Source organism: Thunnus albacares, chromosome 23 (assembly GCF_914725855.1).
Source record: "Thunnus albacares chromosome 23, fThuAlb1.1, whole genome shotgun sequence".
Lineage (NCBI taxonomy): Eukaryota > Metazoa > Chordata > Actinopteri > Scombriformes > Scombridae > Thunnus > Thunnus albacares.
Window position 1 is genome coordinate 12173946 of NC_058128.1, and position 22535 is coordinate 12196480.

The 22535-nt window shown below is 39.2% G+C and overlaps 1 protein-coding gene across 2 annotated transcripts in view; it reads right to left on the reverse strand.

The window, feature by feature from the left end:
- The window catches only part of cacna1c (calcium channel, voltage-dependent, L type, alpha 1C subunit), a 150782-nt gene that overhangs the window by 37142 nt on the left and 91105 nt on the right, over window positions 1-22535 (reverse strand). Inside the window, exons 10-30 of one of the 2 annotated variants that reach the window (XM_044342944.1) lie at window positions 21697-21771; window positions 15999-16089; window positions 12871-12897; window positions 10844-11004; window positions 10624-10697; window positions 10356-10507; window positions 9746-9947; window positions 9408-9528; window positions 8875-8989; window positions 8060-8177; window positions 7400-7469; window positions 7069-7201; window positions 6795-6924; window positions 5521-5580; window positions 4983-5089; window positions 1887-1974; window positions 1566-1673; window positions 1386-1438; window positions 1142-1288; window positions 788-989; window positions 105-263 (exon numbers count right to left, since the gene is read on the reverse strand). In XM_044342944.1, coding sequence (XP_044198879.1) covers window positions 105-263; window positions 788-989; window positions 1142-1288; window positions 1386-1438; window positions 1566-1673; window positions 1887-1974; window positions 4983-5089; window positions 5521-5580; window positions 6795-6924; window positions 7069-7201; window positions 7400-7469; window positions 8060-8177; window positions 8875-8989; window positions 9408-9528; window positions 9746-9947; window positions 10356-10507; window positions 10624-10697; window positions 10844-11004; window positions 12871-12897; window positions 15999-16089; window positions 21697-21771 — 2393 coding nt within the window. The remainder of the gene's footprint in view (window positions 1-104; window positions 264-787; window positions 990-1141; window positions 1289-1385; window positions 1439-1565; window positions 1674-1886; window positions 1975-4982; window positions 5090-5520; window positions 5581-6794; window positions 6925-7068; window positions 7202-7399; window positions 7470-8059; window positions 8178-8874; window positions 8990-9407; window positions 9529-9745; window positions 9948-10355; window positions 10508-10623; window positions 10698-10843; window positions 11005-12870; window positions 12898-15998; window positions 16090-21696; window positions 21772-22535) is intronic. The other variant, XM_044342945.1, reaches the window with a different exon arrangement.

Genomic DNA, 22535 nt, shown 5'->3' on the forward strand with positions numbered 1-22535 from the left:
GTTGTCATTCATAAAAGGATTGACTGTAATATTTCCCTATTTTAAATTCATGTGTACTTGTATTTGTCTTTGTCTTTGAATGTGTTTGTGTGACTGAGACTCACTTGCATGGCCAGACAGATGGTGTTGAGAAGGATGAGTGTGAACATCAGGTATTCAAAGTAGGTGGAGTTTACCACATACCACACCTTGTACTGGTAGGGGTTCTTAGGGATGTAGCGACGCAATGGACGGGCCTTCAAGGCATACTCCACACACTGACGCTGTGAAAAACACACACACACGTACACACAAACGTTACACGTGCCTGCTGATGTAGTTCCCCAACTTTTTGTCACTCAGTTTCTTTGTACTCAGACCATCATGGGAGGAAAGCTGTAGAATTGACTTTTGGCAGTCAAAAAAAAAAAAAGCCTTTTCCATCCCAAACTATTCCTCCATCTCCTCTCAGCATTTCCGGGCTCTTGCTAAGACCTGCACCAGCAGAGAACCCAGCTGCAAGGACTTGGCCAAGCCCCTTTTTTAAGCTTTACTTATCTTCTGTCAGAGCTACTGCAGCTCCTTCCTGGCTTGACTCCTGAAGTAGTTCAGCCTCTAAAACTCATGTACCCTCTCCAGATTCTTTCCCCACTGCCTGGCCTCTATTCCCTCTCCCTTGTGTCTCCTGAATGACAAAATGACTTTCCTACTTCAGTCAGAACAGCGAAGTCGCTCCCTGTTTTCTAATGTAACCTGAAAACTGTCAACATTCAGTAATAACTTTATATAAAACACACATAGACTTTACCTGGTTCTTGTCCAGCTCACAGTTCTTATATTCCTGCTCTCCTTGCTCCTGGAACGTGACGATGACGAAACCGACGAAGATGTTCATCATGAAGAAGGCGATGATGATGATGTAGATGATAAAGAAGATGGAGATGACCACGCGGTAGTTGTAGATGGGCCCGACATCCTCAGTGTGAGAGTCTATGGCACGGTACAGTAACCTGAGGGAAGGAAGATTCATTGCTCCAGTTAAAGGCTTTAATTAGTAGAATAGGATAGGACACCAGGACATTCCTGAAAAAGCAAAAACACAGTGTACATACAATATGCATATCAATATAAATGTGCATTGTGTTTGTATGGAGACACAAACCCTGGCCAGCCCTCAAAGGTAGACACAGCAAACAGGGCCATCATGCCATTCAGGACATCGTCAAAGTTAAAGTCATTGTTCTCCCACTTTCTCGGGGCTCTTTCAGGCTTCCCCACATCACCGTTCTTATACGTGATGTAGAAACCTCTGTAAATGCACAAACACACACATATTAATGTGTTTATCCAGCAGTTATGCTATTAGAGATATATTAACAAACCTGTGTGCAGGAAGGATCTCTTACCTGCAGTCTGCCTGAGTCTGTTTAGAGGAGTCAGAGCAGAAGAAGAACTTGCCCTGATGGACAAACATAGAGATATTAGAAATTTAGATTGTAAACATGTCATTGCCACTGATGACATTTCATGAGGCTTGCAGACAGCTCTAGCGGAGCCTCTTCTTTTTTCCCTCCTCTCCTCTTTACCTTGAAGAGTTGTACTCCAATACAGGCGAACATGAACTGGAGCAACGTGGTGACAATGACGATGTTTCCGATGGTCCTGATGGCCACAAACACGCACTGCACTACATGCTGGAAAACACAAAGAAAAGTGATTGTGAGTATACGGGTATGTGTGCATTTTAAGAGTCAGTAAATATTTCAATCAGTTTAATATTGCAAAACTTTCCCTCCAGACAATTTACTGAAGTGCAAACACCAAGTGTATTTATTTCCACTGTCCACTGCAAGAAGAGAAGAGAGTAGGACTGTGTTTTGTTTTTTTTTAGGTGTGGGTGTGCTGACCTTCAGCCCCTTGGCTCTGTTGATGGCCCTCAGTGGTCTGAGCACTCGCAGAACTCTCAGGATCTTCACCACATTAATTGCACTGGACCTGAAACATACAGTGGATTAAATTACTGACTAGTCAATCTGATGAAATATGCATTCTATAGTTAAAAAAAGGCATATTTGCAGGATTGGAACAACACACATCTTATGATACTTTCAATAGTATCTGTGTATAAGACTGTGAACACGAGTGTAGCATGAGTCAAAGAATCATTGTAACAACTCAACACACAAGCTTTAAACTTGAAAACTGAACCAAAACCACATCTAAAACTCAAAGAGAGGAATGATACAAAATAATCCTTGAAAGCTCAGAGATTAATTAATCTTAAATTGCGCAAAGACAAGAATATATGTTTACATAAATCTTACAATGTCTTTAATCATCACTTTTGATTAACATCATGTTTGCTAAAAGTATTCTAACTTATTTTATCTACCCTCGGGTGTGTTAAATAATTTTTTCAGATTTTTAACAGAGGATTTCAAGAGGTGCACATATTCACAAAGCAATTACACACATGCTTGTTTAGCTACAATCATGTGAGCAGACAAAAACACTGGGTTGTAGATATTGTAGAAATCACTAATCACTTTTTGGACTGATAGTTGCACCTCAGGATGTTAAGAGCATTGATAATACATCTAAAATGTTGCCCAGTGTTACAAGAGGCTGTAGCTGCTATTATATCCAACACAATCCATAAAAAATACACACCAAAAGCAGACTAATACATATGACACAGGGACAAACGTACAAACACAGCACAGATATTCATAAAAATGCACACCAAAAATAGACTAATACATATGAAACATGGACAAACAAACAAGTACAGCACTGACATACAAACACAAAGACTCATACAGACATTTACAGGCAAACAGAGAGTTATTGTGCTGTAAGAGAGTGTCAGTACAAGCCAAAGATCAAACAGTGTGACCTTTTAAAGGAAGTGGTTCAAAGAAAGTTTTACATAGTAACCAAAATAATTAAATGAATACCTTGACATTTTGAATTTGATAAATACGTGAGAAAAGGTTTGAACTTTGTCGCTTCAATAATCTGAACTCGGCTTCCCCTGTGTCGTTATGCCTAAATTACATTAACAGGTTTCAAACATGCTAAAAATACATCATGCCTGTACAGGATATTTTCCTTTTAATTTTAGTGTGGAAAGCTAATAAGTCAGTTAATTGATGGACAAATACAAAAACCTTTTCCCACAGTGAAAAAAGTGGAAGAAAAATGTGTTTTCAAAATGTCACTGTATTTTTTTAAGGGGAGGGACTTTTTACAAGGTTAAAGGGAGTGACACTATTCTGTGCTACTTAAGGTAAGGAAAAAGTAAGCAAGGAAGTAAGTAAGGAAAAGGCCCATTGTGCAACTTTTGACACAGGAAGGTAAAGTTTAAAGGCAGTTAAAGGTAGTTCACGTGGAGTAGGATGTTATCAGTTACATATCACAGTCAAACCAGCTGTGAGGATATCTTGTACTGATGCAGTGATACACTTTTTCCAAATGTCAAAGGAAATTTAAACAGACCTTTTGAATGTTACAAAAGATTAAAATGTCTGCTGTGTGCTTTGACTGACTGGGCTTAAGGGGATGAGGAATGTGTTTACATTATTCACCAACCACTTGATCACAAGAAATACTCCCATCAGAAAGCAAAAATAGATATGAGTTCTTCAGATACTGTCTCATGTTGGCGAAGTTCTTTAATGTTTACTGATGTCAGCCATATTTCCTGCTGTCCAGACACATTATGAGACTATTCAGGATGACAGCAGTAGTAACTGATCCTTCATCTAGGTAGATGTTTTCTATATTTAGTCGTTTATTTGACAAATGCATTTAATTTGCACATTTAAAGACTAAAGCCTCTCCTGCTTTCTGCCTTTTTGCAGTGTTACTTCAAGCACTTAGATGGGAACGAGGCATAAGTGATGTGTAGGTCCACTATATACTGCAAAGAAATACTATAGTAATAACAATAAAACAATAAATAATAAAACAGTAACAAGCAGTCCACAGACTCTACTTAATGTCATACCAACACAATTAATTTGACTGTGATATTCAAGAAATATCCCACACACTCACTACCTTTAACAAGCAAAAAACACTGAGTTTTAGCATTCAGGTGTCATTTCTATTGCCCAGGAGAGTTCAGTTTATCCAGAAATAAGAACTGAATCTTACCTGCTCCCAAATCTATGACAAAGGACAGATGAACAAACCCATTAACATTAATTAGATATGGAGGGTGAAAACAGTATCAGAGGACCCAGGATACTTTATCCAAAGAAAACACATTTTCTGGTTCAAAACCTGTTATTGTTGTCTTTAAAGAGTTTACAGATTAGAATATGTTACTAATTTTTTTTATTGCTTTAGGGGAGGTTTCAACTAAACTCTCCAGGACCAGAGAAATACCAAATCAAAAGAGTGACAGTTTTACACAATTAAGGTAAAGGTCTGTTAAGGGGGTTATTAATACGGACTAATATGGACTTACGTCGAGAAGTCTAGTCTATTAAGCATTAGAGACAGAGAGTGTAGTATAGCATATTAAACATCAGAAATATCACAGCATTCCAAGGAGTAATTAGCTACAGGAAGCAGAGAACATCTTTAATAAACATCACCAAAAAGAGAAAGGATTGGGGAGTAATGGAGTGTAAAGTTGTTAAAGAGTAGAGAGAAGTGTGAAGCATGGGGTAATTTACAAACTAAAACATTTCTCCACTTAGCCACTTGACAACTTGATTTGTGTGTTTTTTGGATTGCAGTGTCTCACAAACTACTTGCTATCTGGATAACCGATTCTAGCATGTAACAACACACCTGTATTGTATGTCTGATTATACTGTGAGCTTCACTGATGTTACTTGCAAAATAATGTTAATATAATAAGTGCAGAAATTTTTGATTAAAATGCCAAGGATGTGAATCGTTAAAGCTTCAATAGACATGTATTTTAAATGACACAAGAGTTAAAAAAAAAACAAAAAAACATGCAACATAAAACATTTTGTTGCACTCACTGTATTCCAGAGGAGATGAGGGACACACTGACCACCACCAGGTCCAGAATGTTAAAGTAGTTCCTACAGAATGAACCTTTATGGAGGAAGGCTCCGTAGGCTGTCATCTGCAAGGTTCACAATTTAGGGTCATTTAAAGAAGTATCAAATCACAGTTTAGTAGTGTACATGGGGGGCACTTAAAATAATTCCACTAAACATGCAGAGGGTAGTGATACTGACCACTTTACCTCTAACCCTGAGCAGGCAAGGTTAAATATTAAATAATAGTTCTGTCTTTGTTTTAACTTATACTGAACATGAGAAGCACTTTCTTCTGAGGACACATACTTAAAGCAAATTTGAGAGCTGATCTCTACATACGTTTGTCACTTAAAACCTTCATACCAGGCATATCAACCATGTTATATCAAACATCAAACATAATTTGCTGGCATGTCGGCAGTACCAGGCTTGGGATCACTTGAAAATAAAGACAGCACAAATGAATTACCAATCCTGCAATCCTACATAAATACAGAATAATATTGAAAACTACCTTAAGAATAATCTCTATGGTGAAGAGTCCAGTGAAGACATGGTCTGCATAGCCCAGGATCTGAAACAACATGAAGAGCATGATTGTTTTCAGTTTAGAGTTATCATTTCAACAATACTGGACTAATATGGAGTAGAATATTATGGAGAATACCATAAATATATATTAGCAAAAAAACAAAAACAAAAAAAAAATAAACCTAGTGTAGAGAAGATGTCATAGCATAGCTTTAGACAGTAAATTAAGTCATTAGTGCTACCATAATAAGTTAATATTCTCAGAAGAGGCCAGAGAAACAATGCTTTTCAAATTTGGCTCAAAGTCACTCTTTAGAACTGGACTTATAGTCAACTCTGGCATGGTCTTGGATATAACATCTCAACATAATACTGAGGTTCAGGGCTAAGGATAATTAATTCTGAATTGACTATAATAGACTTAGAGCAGAGCAGCATCTGAAAGACAGGATGTATTATTTCATTAAGGTTTCAGACTGAGGTTAACTGAGGTAGACTAATACATAGCGGCCTATACCATAGCCAAGGAAAATACAATAAAACAAATCTTTAATAGCCCCCCAGAGGGATTTGTCTTGCTCACTGAGAGAGGAAACAATGTACAGCACACACAGTACTATTTCTTTACATTAGACTACACCTCATACATTACAGCCATAAACACAAAACAATTAACATATAAACAATAAGGTGATGCTCTATTAATGTGTACAACCTCAATGCAGATATATCTTTCATAAATACTGTACAAACAGTCCATGTTTTGGTCTTTTAGAGTTGGGCTTAAGACTGAAAATATACACTCTACTGTTGTCTGCAATTTGCCTGGTATGTGGGTTAACAAGACACCTGAGGGGTATAATGAATTAATTCTTTGACTATATCATATTTGCTGTATGTGTATATTACAGTATTATAGTCTTAATTTACCAGCATGGCTTTAAAAAGAGTGAAACAGACGCAACAAAGCATAACGGGCGTGTCACATCTTCTTAACATGAAGTTAATCACAGTTACAGTACTCTGGGAGAAATCTCATTAAGTATAAAAGGCCAGTCACAATAAGCTTCTGCTCCTCTATATGTTGCTGTCGGCTATAATCCATTTAGTACAGAATGAGTGTGTGTGAGCAGCTAATGACAGCTACAACGTGTGCTTCTTTCTGCGTATTAATGTACATTTAGCCTCGTGTGTGTATATACTGTACGTGCACTTTCCCAAATTTTTTTTTTTGTTTTTTTTGTTGGTGTGTGTTACCTGGTTTCTGAAGGACTCATACTTGACTGGATCCTCTGCTGCCAGACTGATGCTGCTGAGCAGGATGAAGAAGAGGATGAGGTTGGTGAAGATGTTGTGGTTGACGATCTTATGGCACAGAACCCTGAATCTACAAAACAGAGTGACAGAAACAGAGAAACGCAGGGGTTGAGAGACAAATTGAGTGAATCATTTTGTAGTTTCAATTAGGCTAAAAATAACAAGAAAACCAGATGAAAGTATACAGAGAGAGAGAACTGCAGTCTCTTCTTACTTGTTGGTTTGGCTGAAGACGAAGAAAGCACGGGCCTCCGGCATGGGAACAGCCTTCTCCTTCAGCTGAATGTCGGACAACGGCCGCGGCCTCGGACCCACTGGCATTTCTGGCTCATCATCGTCCTCATCTCCTAATGAGAGGGAGGACAAGAAGAAAGGGGAGAGAGGAGACAAGAGGAGAAGAGAACAAAGAAGAGGAGAGGAAGGAAAGTGAACCACCAGGGAACTCACATGGACTTGTATGGTTGCTAGCAAGGCACAATGTCATTTTCATCCATTCCTTCATTCCTCCATACACACATCTGGTTTGTGGCTGGGCTGTGTATTACCTATGTAATCATTAGCAGGATATGGATTCTTCTCTTCACTCTCATCTCCACAGTAGTCATCCATGTTGATCTGCAGAAGAAGAGCATTGCATTTATGCACCATTTCATTAATGCTACACAAAGACTGGATGTGATGACATATGTCAAGTCCATGGATTTTATCCATTTTCTATGGAGAACAGGAGATGTGGCCACACGGTGCATGATAGATACGGTGCGGCCTCAACTTTATGCAAATGAGTCCGTCCAGTGCAACACATCTGGCTCATGAAACTCAGATCAAACTGTCAAACTATTGCTGATCAAATATGAATCCAGATTATGTTACTGAATCGCCTATTTCTCGCCTCAAATATTTTCAGAAACATATTTTAGTGTACTGTTTAGCTGTAACATGAGAAAACTTTTGACCAGGCCGCCATTTTTTCCTGCTTGAAAACAGACGAGCTAAAACCAAGAGCTGCCAAATTCGCAGTACATCTATCCAATCCACTGCAGTGTTTCCATAGTAAGCTACGTCATTTTTTGTAGAGAAAAAAGTGATCCATCATGATCGTGGAGGAAAGAGCACCGCCCACCAACTGGAGTGTTTAGCGGTCCCAGATGCGTCCTCGCTGGAGGTGATTTGCACGCCGCATTACTCAAGTGCTTGCTGTGTACCTTAGTGGCAGTGTTGATCTCTCCGTCAGATGTGATTGACTTCAGCTCTATCTTCTCCTTCTTCTCCTCCTCGAGAGGAGGCTTCTCGTTGTCATGACGCTTCTCTGGACTGGCGAGCCTGGAGAAAAAGGGAGAAAGGGGATCGGCATCTTTCTCATTCTCCTAAACCTAGCCGTGTTAGCCCCTCTGCTTATCCATAGATTTGTATTGAATAACATATACATTAACACCAGAAGAAAAAAATAAACAATGAGATTTTCAATGATGGGGTGTATTTCAGTCGCAGAGGGTGGCTGTATCATTCGAATCAATCAATAAGATACTAGGCAGGAAAATGATTGTTTTCCATTACACTTTTTCCTCAAATCAATACTGGTTGCTACCAAGAAGGAGATATTTAATGATTTGTGCCAGTGAGGGGAGCATTATCTTCCTCAGCTGTACTAAAATCTCAAATTATGATTGCTGACAAATTGCCTTTGTAGGCAATGAGAAGCTAAAATTACCCAATAAAAATCTGTTTAGACAGAAAAGTAAAGCAGGCAAATGTCAGCTTGTCTTAAAACCTGATAATATATACATGTTGTAATTGTTAAGCATTTTCAGTTCTTTGATTTCACACAATATCAGCATCCTTCAATGCCTCTGTGCATCACTGACTGTCATGGATGCTGTAAATTAAAGCTCTTTCTGTAGGGTTTGGCCAAGCTACCACAACTTCTCTCCCCTACCATTTTTTTTGGTGTTAGTCTCTTCCTCGCTTTCTTTTCCTCAGCTCTCTGACTACATGCCTTTCTTTCAATGCTCCACTTTACCTGGCCAGTTTTTTCCTCTCCTTCTCCTCCTCTTCCTCTTTCTGGGCGGATGTTAGACTCTCTGCGTCTGCCAGATTGTCCACAGCGATGGCCAAGAAGACATTCAGTAGGATATCTGGTCAGGGGGTGATATTAAGGATTTTGTAGACTCATCGGATCATCAGTATGGCTTCTTGAAAACAATCCAAGTAGGCTAAATGAATAATTTGTAACCTTTACTCTAACCTTTCTTCATCTGAAAGAAAAGTAATTTCTCAAATAGAGATGCTCAAAGACCCACAGTAAACTGTTTTTGGCTTCATGGATGTATAGCCCATGCAAAACACATCCTTCCATTTTGCAACTGTATTTTAAAAAAGAGGTTGGAAATCAGATCTGATTTAATTCGAATCACATTCAGTCATGCTGTGACCCATTTGACAGGATAGAATTGATCAGTATCCGAAAACAAATTTGGCTGTCAATCTTCCATATCCACATAATCTAGGCCTATGTGCAGCTGTCTCATGTAGACCTATTTTGTGACAGGATACAGTTTCCGCAGATGAAGAGGATGATGAAGTAGATGCAGACCAGCATGCCGGGGAAGGACGGTCCACCATACGCCATGATGCCATCATACATCACAGAGTTCCAGTCTTCTCCAGTTAAGATCTGTAGAGACAGAAATAAATGGAATAAAAATCTAAAAATGTAAAAAATTTTAAAAATCAGAAAGAAGTTATTTCACCCTTGCTACAGTGACAGATTATACTTCATTTCACTATAAAACTCATATAGTACTAGATTAAATTACTTATAAAGATTATAATCTCAAGGACACAAGCAAAATATGTGAGCACATAGAGGAGACAATTTGCAGTATCATTACCTGAAACACAGTGAGCAGAGACTGGGGGAAGTTGTCAAAGGTGCTGCGTCGGGTCTCGTCGAAGTTGAACTTTCCCCCAAAGAGCTGCATGCCGAGCAGGGAGAAGATGATGATGAAGAGGAACAGCAGGAGCAACAGGGAAGCGATGGAGCGAACAGAGTTTAGCAGGGAGGCCACCAGGTTGGACAGGGAGTTCCAGTATCTAGGGGAAGAGATGTTCAGTTAAAATTGTAAACTCTATCAAGGCCAATATGTATGCATGTGCAAAAACAAAAGTAGATATAGCTTTAAGAGCACATAAATTAACTTTCAACTCTCACAATACGCACTCAATTTGACTTTGTTTTCCAGTTAAATGTGTCATTGGCTTTTTATAACGTGTTGTAAGTCAACACATCACTCTCTGTTTCCTCTACAGTGAGTGCAAGATCCTGCATCCTGAAGACATTTGGTAATACAATAGTTCCTATTGCCTTTCATTGTTCAGTACTGCAGTAGGTGACTTACAGATGGGTTTGTATGTGTGTGTGTGCACAGAAGGACAAATGGATACACACTCCTTGTCAGCAAAACTCTGCTCAAAGTCAATATTATAAGTGTCTTTATTAACCTGGTTATTTTGAAGATTCGCAGCAAGCGTACGCAACGCAACACAGAGATGCCGAGAGGAGACATGATCTTAGTTTCCACCAGAATGGTCTCAAGAATTCCTCCACATACAACGAAGCTGTCGAATCGATTGAAGAGCGAAACAAAGTATGCCTGTGGAGAGAGAGTTAAATCAAAGAATTCACACAATGCAACCAAACAACCAAGCAAACAAATTTAGCTAAAGTTCCTAGCTACTTTCAACTAAACTTGTGCTCTTAGCCTCCTACCTGTAGGCCCAGACTGTACATCTTCAGCAGCATCTCACCAGTAAAGAGCGCTAGCAACACTTTATTAGCTATGTCTGAGAAGATGGGAAGAAAGGAGATAAAAAATGAGGGAAGTGAAAGAGGTTAAAAAGGAAGCAAAGTGGAAGACAATGCAAAAAGATGAACAATTTTGTTACGTCAGTGTTTGTTTGTACATGTGTTGGTGGGTGTGCTTAGATACCTTGTACATCGGTTAACCACTGAGGCTGCTGGTGATGTTCAGAGGCGATGGTCAGAGTATTGAGGAAAACCAGGAAAATGACCAGCCAATAGAAAACCTGTGATTTGACCGCCGCACGACACTTCCTTCGACACAGCCTGTTCCATCTCCTAGAGTACCGGCTGAGAGGAGAGAGGGTAAGGTAGAGAGAAAAAGAAATAGAGAGGTGAGGAAAGATGGGAATGAGGAGAGGTGGGAAAAGAGAGAAAGAGACACAGGAGGGTCAGAGGCAAGAGAAGGAGGGGGGGAGGAAGGGAGAGATGGAAAGAGGAAGACAGAAAGAGCAAAGGGTGGGGTACAGAAAGGCAGAGAAGGGAGAAAAGAAAGAGGAAGAGTGAGGGCTCAAGAGACAAGAAATGAGAAAAAACAAAGTATAATCAAAAGAAATAAATGAAGAAGAGAGTGGAAAACAAACAGTGGAGGAGGGAGAAGAAAAAGAAAGAGTCAATTAGTCCGTCTACAGAGTAGTGATGACATCACCCCTCGGCCCTTGGCTGTCTGTTGTTTGAGAGCAGAGCTGTGGAACAGAGTTAGTCATCCTCAAAGACGTTTCACACCAAGGAAAAGCCAACATGAAGAGCTTTATTGCAGAATGAGATATGTACCATTTAAGAAAAAAAAAAAGAGAAACACTTAGTCTTACGAAATGATTGAAGGCACAAATTTAAAGTGAAATGTGTTATAGTGTGATTCACACTTCAAAGGAAATTCATGCATCAAAAGAAGTGGTACATTTTAGTGTAAAAAAAAAACAAAACGTTTTTTACACATTTCCACATGTTAGGTGTTAGGCTATGTGAAGACTCTTTTGTAATTTTCTTGCCCTCTACTGTTGAAAATAAAAGTTATTGTTTTTGGTAATTGCCAGCTTCACACCTCACAGTCACATCTATGTGAACCAGTCCACTCAAAGTGTGATATCATTTTTTATCTACGCCCATGTAGCAATGATTTTACAGCTGCAATTACATAATCGTTTCTCAGTAAGCAAAATCAAAACATTTGCAGACAGTAACCAGTGTTTTTATTGTTCTAACCACAGAAAAGCAGGGAAGCATGAATCTCACTTTAGAGTTTTATGTTTATGTTTTATATGCATCACCCTGGACACTTTGAGGGAGGAATCCAATAGGTCAATATCCTTGTTAAATTCTTTTCATATATACATATATAAATGTAGATATATGTAACACATCCCAGCTACTAGTGCAGGATTAGCACAATGACAACATGTGATTACAAGAATTTGCTGCAAATTACCTTAAATGTTAATGAGGCAACAATAATTTGTTAATTATAGGCTGCTTTAAGGATAAAAAAAACTGATTCAGATCCTGCTAAATTAAACGTACCACACTGTTTCACAGTAACAAAAAGACGGAAACATACATATTTTAGACCCAAAGGTTTTATTCATAACAATGAAATAAAACCCCAGAACATAGCTGCACTTAAAAGGTATCTTTTTTTTTCTATTTTGGTTGTCTATCCATTATTTGCACTTGACCCCTTTTCTTTACCGCCAGACATGGTTGGGAGGAGATTTGTCAAGGCCTCTTTTCAAACAGGTCAGCACAGCTCACCAGGAAGTGTTCTCTCTCTGTCTGCGCCTTTACAAAATTCATATTCCAGTCTTCTGTTTGTGTTTGAGCTGTTTAAAGTCAGTTATGGCACACTGAATGTTACATGAGACACAACTCACAACACGACACAAGCGGACATGCACTCTTAAGTTGAAAATGGGCCTATTTTAACATTTCCGTGATTGTAATTTGGGAATTCATCTTGTGTGACCTTAAAAACAACTTGTGTTACTTCTTCAACTTTTTTTTTTTTTTTTTTTTTGAACGACCATTTCTTTTCAAAGAGCAAAAAGACTCTCTCTCTTTCGCACACATACAAACACATCCAGCGACCTACAAATACCACAGCAGTAGAGATGTTAGAGCAGGTGAGGTAAAAGACTATGGTAAACAACATGTACTAACCTGAACTTGGATTTGGAGATCCTATTTCTGGAACACAAAAAAACAGAATGGATTATACACACACACATAACACACATATAGACAGGTACACAACATGAAAGGGGTGATTTGAGAGGGATAAATGGCTTCCCTCATTACCAAAAACATTTTAGCAAATAAGCTCCTTGATCAACTTAGTTGTGTGTGTCCAGTATTTCTTGTACTTTTGAGATGTAATTAGCTTGTACCAAGAAGTAAACATTTGCTAGTCTAAGTGCAAAAGCTTGTCATTCTTCTCTCTGCACAACTGTAAGATGATCAAGGAACTTGCTAAAACGAAATCAGTTCGTCCATTTGCGTGCACCCACTGGTAATAGATTGTGGGTACAATACAGTAAAATGAATATCATTATTATCACCCACTGTTCTTTTGAACAAATCACCCCCAGCAAACATTTATACAGTGGCATCCAGTCAAAAGAAATAATGCTGTGAGTTTGGATTTCCTCCAATCAACCCTGGTGTGAAAAAACACAATTTATTAGTGGAAAAAAATGTCTGTTGATTGTTCACCACTGTAACAGCAAAAGGTACAGTACATACATAACGAACTGAGGACATTATGGAAGACATTTTTTTTTCTTTGGAAAGAATGGAGAAGAGAAGAGAAGAGAAGAGAAGAGAAGAGAAGAGAAGAGAAGAGAAGAGAAGAGAAGAGAAGAGAAGAGAAGGTGGAAATTTGAATCCACAGCATATCAAATTATTTTAATCTGTTGTGTTCAGATTAAATCATTTGACCTTAGGTTGTACCTGTAACTTGAATGTGTGATTTAAAGTCATACACCAACCACACATGGGTTGATTGATGTTTGATAACCAAACCTGATGCACATAAAAGTACAACTATTTGGTTAATGGTAAATACACTGACCACATTAAATAATGCAATGGTTGGTGTTTTTCATCTGCTTTCATTGCAGTTGACAATTTTACTTTGTTTTTTAAAGGTAGATCACATCAATATGCTTTTATACTCATTTTGAATAATTAAATAAATCAAAATATAATGCCGTAGTATCAATAAATCCCTCCAGCTTTCAGGGACTTGTGAGCGACTGTGTACTGAGTTTGTTTGTAAAAGCGGTTGAACTGACTGACCGGTTGACTGACCGACTGACTGAAGCAATGAAATGACTCACTGACTGACTGAACGAAAGAATAAAATGACTGACTGGCTGGATATGGAGGCTGACAGTACACACGTCTCTTGGCGCCGAAGTAGTTTCTACCCCGAGGTCTGTCTCCATAGCGATGTGAAGAGGAACTGACAAACACTGAAAGTCTCAAGTCTTATCTCCATAATGGTGTGAGCAAGCGCCCCTGGCCAAACTTGTTGCGGTCTCATAGAGGAAAGATGAGGGCTTGTATTTCCAGTCCTGGCAAGGTTTACTATTCATTTACTTTCTGGACAGTCAGATTACTGTGAAACTCACCTGTATAAATAAGACTCAAAACTACAGGAGTGAATTCCAATAATAAAAAGGGAGATTGATGCTGTAGACTTACACATTTTTATGTGACTTTTAAAGACAAATGAGGTTTATTCTACAACTGTTACAAGATATTTACTGGTACACAAGAAGACAATACTGTATATACTGTATCTGACAGCAATTCGAATTTGCATTTTTAGCATAACATATGCATTAAATGGACTAATAAAAATGGCTAATCACAGCATACAAAAGAACTGCTTCACTAAAGTCTGTTTCTATAAACATTTTTAAGAAAATCTGGCATAACGTGTTGAATTTCTGGCACTTCCTATGACATATCCTTTGTTTTAAGTTGTTTTGGGCTGACTGGGGACAAATAAACACAAACAGCAAAACAAAGACAAAGTAACAGATGGACAGCAAGAGTACAAATATACAACAGTGTGCCATCAACGTGTGCCTATGGCTTTTACTATCCCTCTGGTCAGTGTGTTTTTGATTCACTTTGATTTGAAGTCACACATTTTATTCTGGATTTTTTCCCAGTTTTGTATGTAGTTGTGTTTGATTGGGTGTGTTGAAGCGGGCCCCGCTGGGGTCACGGCTCCTGCGTGGCCTCGTGTCTAAGAAAGAAAGCAACGCACTTGTTTGAACAATGTAAAAAATGAAAGGAGTAGGGAGAGCGAGTGAGTCAGCTGTTCGTGAGCTCCCACAGGGGAGGAGAAAAGCACTTTACCAGCATTCACGCGAAGAGAGAGAGAAGGAGAGCGGTGAGTAGAAAGAAAAAGCGAGAGAGAAAAAAAAAAAAGCTCCTTTACTATTAGATGAGATGTAACCATGACTGATGTCCCCGCTTTTCTACTGTTTGGGAAGCCCAACATGAGGATTAGTTCAAGAGGCACTTTGGCCTCACGTGACAAGCTTCTAACTATTATTTATTCATTTAATGAGCTTATGCAATGTTTTCTGTGACGAACCAGTTCTGGAACAAGTAAAACTGAAATGACACCAGATATTCTTGTTATTCTGTGAAAACACTGTATTTCCAAGTCTAATCATTTTCATATTTTAAGGTTCGGTGACTTTGGGATTTACAGCATAAAATCTTTTCATAACTCCACTGGATGCAATTATACTTTATATATATATACTTATATAATTATAAACAAACCTGTAATTCTTGAACTGAAAAAAATACTTTTTGGAAATACAAATATTTTCACCTGACAGCGATGATATATCTGTGTAGGCTATGTATGCATTAAGAATGAGGGACATGTTGGCTTCTGCAGAACTGAGGCAGATGACAAAAATTAAGCGTTAGTGTAGTATTAACTCCCTTTAGCCAGACCAGATCAAGCTTACAGATTTCTGGACCCTGTCTATCAACATTTTATGAGTTGGAGTATGATAACTACCCACTATTACTCTTACATAACTATTGTTGCTGCATGAATTCCTCCAGACCTTCATGAGCTTGATGAGACAAAGGTCTGACTTTGTGAGATCAGTGCAGGATAGCGGCAGGATAAGTCACTTGGCTAATACTGAAATACTAAAACAGGAAAGATGCAGGATAAAACTTGACAAAGGGCGAATGAGAGATCTAAGAAAAAAAGAGGAAATAGGTTCGAGAGAGGGTGAGGTACTTACGCTAGCCGGGTACAGCAGGTCTCCCCCTCTACATCTCCCCCGGGGGCGTTGTCTGTGTTGACTGATTCATTCTCACTGGCTGGCATGCTCACTGAGAGACAGAAAGGAGCAGAGGCAGAGAAAAAGAGATGACAGAGGTGGGAAGAAAGACAAAAAGGAAAAAAAAAAAGAGAAAGATAAATTAATAGGACAGACAAATAGGTTGTACATCCTTGCTTATATCCTTGCTTCTCATGCTGGCTTTTACTACTTTATTGCTTACTCCACAACTTGGGTTTGACTACAAAAAGTCAACACATTTTACAACTGCACTGCTACACTCAGTCTCCTATTGGTGAGTGCTGAGCAGCTCCACCAGACACTGGGTCAAACCAAGCTAAAATCCACAAAACTCCTTCCTGTTGGTGTTAAAATGGCCTATGAAGGGATCTTGCCCCAGTATACAGACTAATTAAAAGATGCTGTTGATGAGTCGAGATTCACAAGTCAGCATTGTCCAACCGCTCTAATTAAGACACACTTGAGTCAATAAAGCCCTAAGTCCCAAACTTTGTACTGGTTCCCTAAACTAATTACTCACCGAGTTGCCATACTAGCAATATTTACTGGTTAGGGATTCTGTGTAGCAACCTGTACAACAGCTATTAGGATGGATTTCAACTTCTAAGCTGAGGGATTGCTCGACTAAGGGTGAATTAAATCTTAACAAAACCCTTTGGTGATTTTATAGCTCACAAAAAGAGTGAAAGAAAAAAACCTGATGTAGATTTTGGTCTTCCTGCTGCAAACGTTGCAGGGGATACTAGAGCATAATTGCAGCCAGGGTTTTGAAAAAAAGCTTGCTTTTTATTCAGTCTTCTAACATTTAATCAAGCTGTGAAAGCTTTGGCAGGATTTATGTCAATACAAACATTTGAGAATTAACTCAGAAGAAGTATAGGTACTAGTCTGATCCTACTTGTTTGTAAAGCTACATGGACGCAGCAGACCCGCCACTTTGTCCTTATTTAAAGATGGGAGTGATAATCTGTAGAGATGGATGGATGAATAAAGTGAAGATGGGGGCAGAGACTGCTGTGGAGAAAGGACAAGAGTAATAGGAATTGGCAGTTGAGGATGTAAAAGTGTTAAAGAGGAAAAATATGGCGAATAGACTGAAAAAAATTATGAAGTGGCAATGGAGGAGAAAGTGATGGAAGGATCGAGGGAGGTATGGATAGAAGGAGGGACAGAGAGAGAGAGGGATCAGTGTGGGGATGGCTGGTTGAGAGACTGATATGAAGTGATACATTGCTTTTTATTGCTTCTGTCAGTCTTTGCCTGCCTGCGGGAATGAGCTGCACTCCCCACACTGTCACCTCAAACACTTATTGTAACACCCTCTGGGTATCAGAGTCAGATACCGCACATGAATCTCAATGTCTCTCGTCTTAAAATAAGATATCCACTGTTAAAAAACAGAAAAAAAAAAAACCCCACTACCCTTGCAAAATGAGTGCTAGCATGAAACAGAGGAACATGATCAGCATTTAGGATGAGAGGGTGTTTTAAAAACTGAACTAAAACTAAATCTAAACTAAATTAAACTAACTCTCTCTGACTTTCTGGAGATCCAAACATAACATCCAAAAGTGAGCTACATAAACTTAAACTGCAATTGTGCTCTACTTTATAAGCTCCATGCACAATGTTCCACCCTGACACTGGCCATCCTGCCTTTCTACTGAGATTTTTACAAGTGTTTCATGCAGATTTGCTAATGAGAAATCCAGAAATCTACCATTAAAAAAAGACAAACTGTATTGAACATGTAGCTTAAGTACCAGTTATATGTCTTTGAATAAAGATGAGCATAAATGCTACGCTATCTAAATAGTAAAGCAAAGAAAACCAAGCAAGCAAAGTCTCTCTCAGCATGCAGTCGGTCATCCCAAGCTTAAGGGGGCAGCAGTCATTAAGCCATTCATCATTCCAAGTCCTGAGTGAAAACATAAAAACTAGAAAAAAGTGGCTAATGGTCGGTTTTACAATGACATGAGCATTATGGTATCTTTTTGAAGGCCAACCCAATTCCCACAGCAAATTTACAAAGGGATTTTTGCATTAGGTTTAATATAAATTAATAAAGAAAATCTGTAGTAATCAAAGATGTGAAATATTAAAAACAAAACAAAGCAAAACAACAAAAAAACCCTGCCTGTTTTATATCATAAGCCTGCTTGTAGCCAGTGTTATTCATCAAAGTAAACTACAATAGGTGAACAGTGTATGAGGTCAATGTACTTTGACATGTTTGGTGATGGATGAATTCAGTGTTGTAGAGATCAGTATGGTCTCTCTGAACATTAGAGCTTCTGTTATGAACACGCTGCATGTTCCCTCACCTCGACACGTGCCACCTGCTGCTATGCTACTTAGTTAAAAGCACTCTGGGCCCTCCGGTCTCTCCCGAGGCTATAGCCTTTCAAATATATAACCAGCCTGGTGCCTTCTCCTCAATGGAGCTCTGAACTAGTTTAGTACCTATTGTTAGAGTAAACCCCAAAGACCGGAGACACAGAGAGGAGGAGGGAGGGAGGGAGGAAGGGAATGAGAAAGACAGGGAAGGGTCAAACTTTCTCAACAGAAAGAGCGATTCATTCATTCTTGTCAATGTCAAAAATAACCATAATATATTAAACTGAAATCATGATATGATGGATTGTTCATATTCATTCATTATAGTGACGTATGTAAATATACATATAAATATAAATATGTGTGTGTGAGTGTTGAGATCTGTTTTGTGTCTGTCAACATAATCGCAGAGCTTTAGTCAGATATTGGTGTTCCATGCCTCATTTTCATTTTCAGTTATTTCAAGCAGTGGAAATCTAAACTACCAAACCTCAAACTGACCAAAAATTGCATTAAACTGATTCAAATCCTTGTCTAAATATTCATAACATGAGGTTTATCATGCAGTCTTCTCATAATTCAATATGATTATTGAATTGAATTGAACTGTAGTCTTCTGCCACATTAAGAGGGATTTAAAATCATGTAAGCACTCAGCACCAAAAGCTGTTTTGGTGCTGTTCATGTAAAAGGGGGGAAAAGGCTAAAATTCAAAATTTAAAGCTAGCTGTCCGTTAGCTTTTAGTATCAAAGCTAGCATGACTAGAAACAATGCAGGGGGATTTTAGGGAAAGGAATCTAGAAAAACAACAAGGAGAGGACTGCGGCATCACAAATATTACAGATGTTTTTAATTGCCATACAAAGTAAGTGAACTGCGCTCCAGTTGTTCTCTGTGATGACACTGTGTTCTCGTTGTTCCCTTTCAAAAATTTCAGGCAGGTGCGGACCGTTTCCTTTCCTATGAAACTAGGAAGCAGGACAGTGGCTGCATCTCAGTACAGTAATGTTGTTTCCTCTCTTTGTTCTTATTTCCTGTTCTTAAGATTTGAATGCAATGAAGACATGCAATATTGCCAGCATAGTATTTGGAGGAAAGTTCCATTGCTACAGAATATGGACATGAGATTATCTTTCTTCAATGGCAGGTATACAAAAGGGTTGAGAGGAAGACAATGAGAGGAAACAACTTTACAGTGTTGAGAGGAAGGCACTACACCCTCTGCTTTGAAGCTCTGGAGGGGGCAGAAAAAGATGCTTAATCCAGTGCAGGGGGAGAGGAGAAGAGAGGAGAGGAGAGAGGAGGAGAGGAGAGGAGAGGAGAGGAGAGGAGAGAGGAGGAGAGGAAAGGAGAGGAGAGGAGAGGAGAGGAGAGGAGAGGAGAGGAGAGGAGAGGAGAGGAGAGGAGAGGAGAGGAGAGGAGAGGAGAGGAGAGATTAAAAATAAAAGTGTAGGGGGGAAGAAAGAAGGAAAGAGGTTGCAGTCCGCTTGCATGTCTAGAATCAGGTTTCCAGTAAATCTTTAACTACTGTTGGACCATGCAGACAGACGCACACGCCTTACGAAGGAAAGCTGCATTTTTCTTCACGGCTCCACGCAGAGACTGAAAACGATGGCTCTTACCTGGGGATAGAGAGTACGGCTCAACAAGACAAACACACACACACACACAGAAGCAGGGATACACACAAATAAGCATGTACCACCACCACAAATACAGAAATGCACACACACTGTGAAAGCAAACACAAATAATCACATGTACTCGTACCGGCTCCGAATCCGCTCGCAAACCTGTCGCAAAGAAACATGATCGCTTCTGCAAAAATAACATTCGCTCTTTACAGTCACACCTAATTTCATCACTGCAGCTATAACTACAATGTGAGCTGTCGAACGTGTTTTAGTGGCAAAAAGGCATGACAGCTTATTTATCACACGTACCATTTACTCTCTCGACTTCTCTCTCTTTCATTCTGTAACAAACTAGTCAACATTCAAAATTTCTCTGAAGGCAGGTTAATGTATTTGATTCATGAGGCGCTACACAATACATTTATCTGTCCTACTCGCCTTCCTCTTGGCAAACACAACAGCTATTATTTTCTGTGACTGTCCACTTCATCCCCTTCCTTTCACACTATTTACATCTTTGTAAGCTTGCACATTCATCAGCGTGCTCCTCCATACTGGGGTCACTCCCTTGTTGAATTGTGCTCATTTTTCCAGTACATCATTCATACTGCAGAATAGTACTAGCAATATTCTGTCATGAGTCACTTTGTACAGTAGCGGGAATGAAAAAGAAATACACAAACGGTGACGTCTAGCAAACATCAAATACACACACATACATATGCAAATGCACTGCTTAACAGCTACACATGAATGCACTCATATAGGAGATGATTATACTCTAATCTATTCTAAATTAGCCAATCTCTGCACAGGGTTTATTAAAGCTTTGACTAAACAGCAGATGATAATGATAAATGAAACAAGGCCACTTAGGTACCACCATATTCAAAATCACGCACACACACACACACACACACAAACACTCTCTCACACACACACATACACACACACACACACACACATTACAAACAGCCAACAGAAATACGCTTTGTATTCCTGAATGAAAACACAACTAGTGGACAATCTCAGAGAGACAAGACACATGTAAGCTATGTATGCACATAGGAATGGGGTGAATACTGTATTTATGACCATCATTATTGCAATTACTGACAACAAATAACAAGTGGGAGCCCCTCCGGCTCCACACCCTGAACACGTTTTATATTTCTCCAATTTAGTGTTGTCTGATGACCTTAATTGAGGCCACATGCAATAAAGTTGTTTAACAACAACACAGAATAATTGTGCTTATTCTGGAGTTTTAATCCTCAAAGCAAATGCAGGTTTATCGTGTCAAAATGTGGAAAAGCCAAGTTTCATTTGGTAGAGACAAAACAAACAAAAAAAAAGACAGCTGGACATTTTCTCCCTTCAAAGAGAACGGGTTGAATGTTATGAGTTCAGTTTTGAAAAATTCTATTGAAAAGATTCAGACAGATCTCCATGACTACCACAATCCAGTGGACAATAGAGTTGTTTTCACTGAAATACAGTATGTTTAAAGACTTTTGTTCCCAGGATAGATGGGATATTAAACCATCCTATGTGCTCTGGTAGATGATCTAAACCAAAATGATCATTCTAAGAAAGTTTGTGTGCACATGCCCGACTATAATCAACTTCACACGAACACACACATGACACAGAGACGCACACATACCGTCCTGAGAGTCAGTAGAGTGACTGAACCAGGCAAGCTTACTGGTCTTCTTACCCAGGTGGGCTGGAGACACTCCTACCACAGACAGCAGTGGCAGGCAGGACGCCAAAACAAGACGACAGCATGCAAGAACAAGATGGCAGAGGGTGAGAGCATGCAAGACACACACACACACACGCACGCACACACACACACACACACACACACACACACACACACACACACACACACACACACTTACATCCCTGAGATAGCAGGAAACACATTGCATGTTACCTATTGTACAGTATACAGAAATAAACAAAGCCCTACTCACACACACACACACACACACACACACACACTATTCACATCACATCATATATCATCACATTTGAGTGTGTGTGTGTGTTTGCATGTGTATATCTCAAAACACACACACACATGCACACGTTGTTACTAAAAAAAAGTGAAAATCAATAGAGCAAATGACAACTACTGCCACCAACAATAACCATACGCACACACACACACACACACACACACACTATAGACATTTGTCTTCATATAAACACACCACTCACAGCACATCCATCAATATTATGCTCCTGTAGCTCTTCATGTAAAGATGGCATGATAGATAGATATGTAAAAACGTGTGTGTGGTCGCTGTGTGTGGTCACTAGTGTGACTGGTTCATGATGTGAAATCCCATCTGTTCTCTGTCCCAGTTACCCTCTGCTATCTCTATCACACACACACAAATGCACAAACACACACACACTCTCTCTCTCTATTTCTATCCCTCTGTTTCTGTATCTCAACATCTATTTTTCCCTCCGTCTCCTGCCCATCTTCTC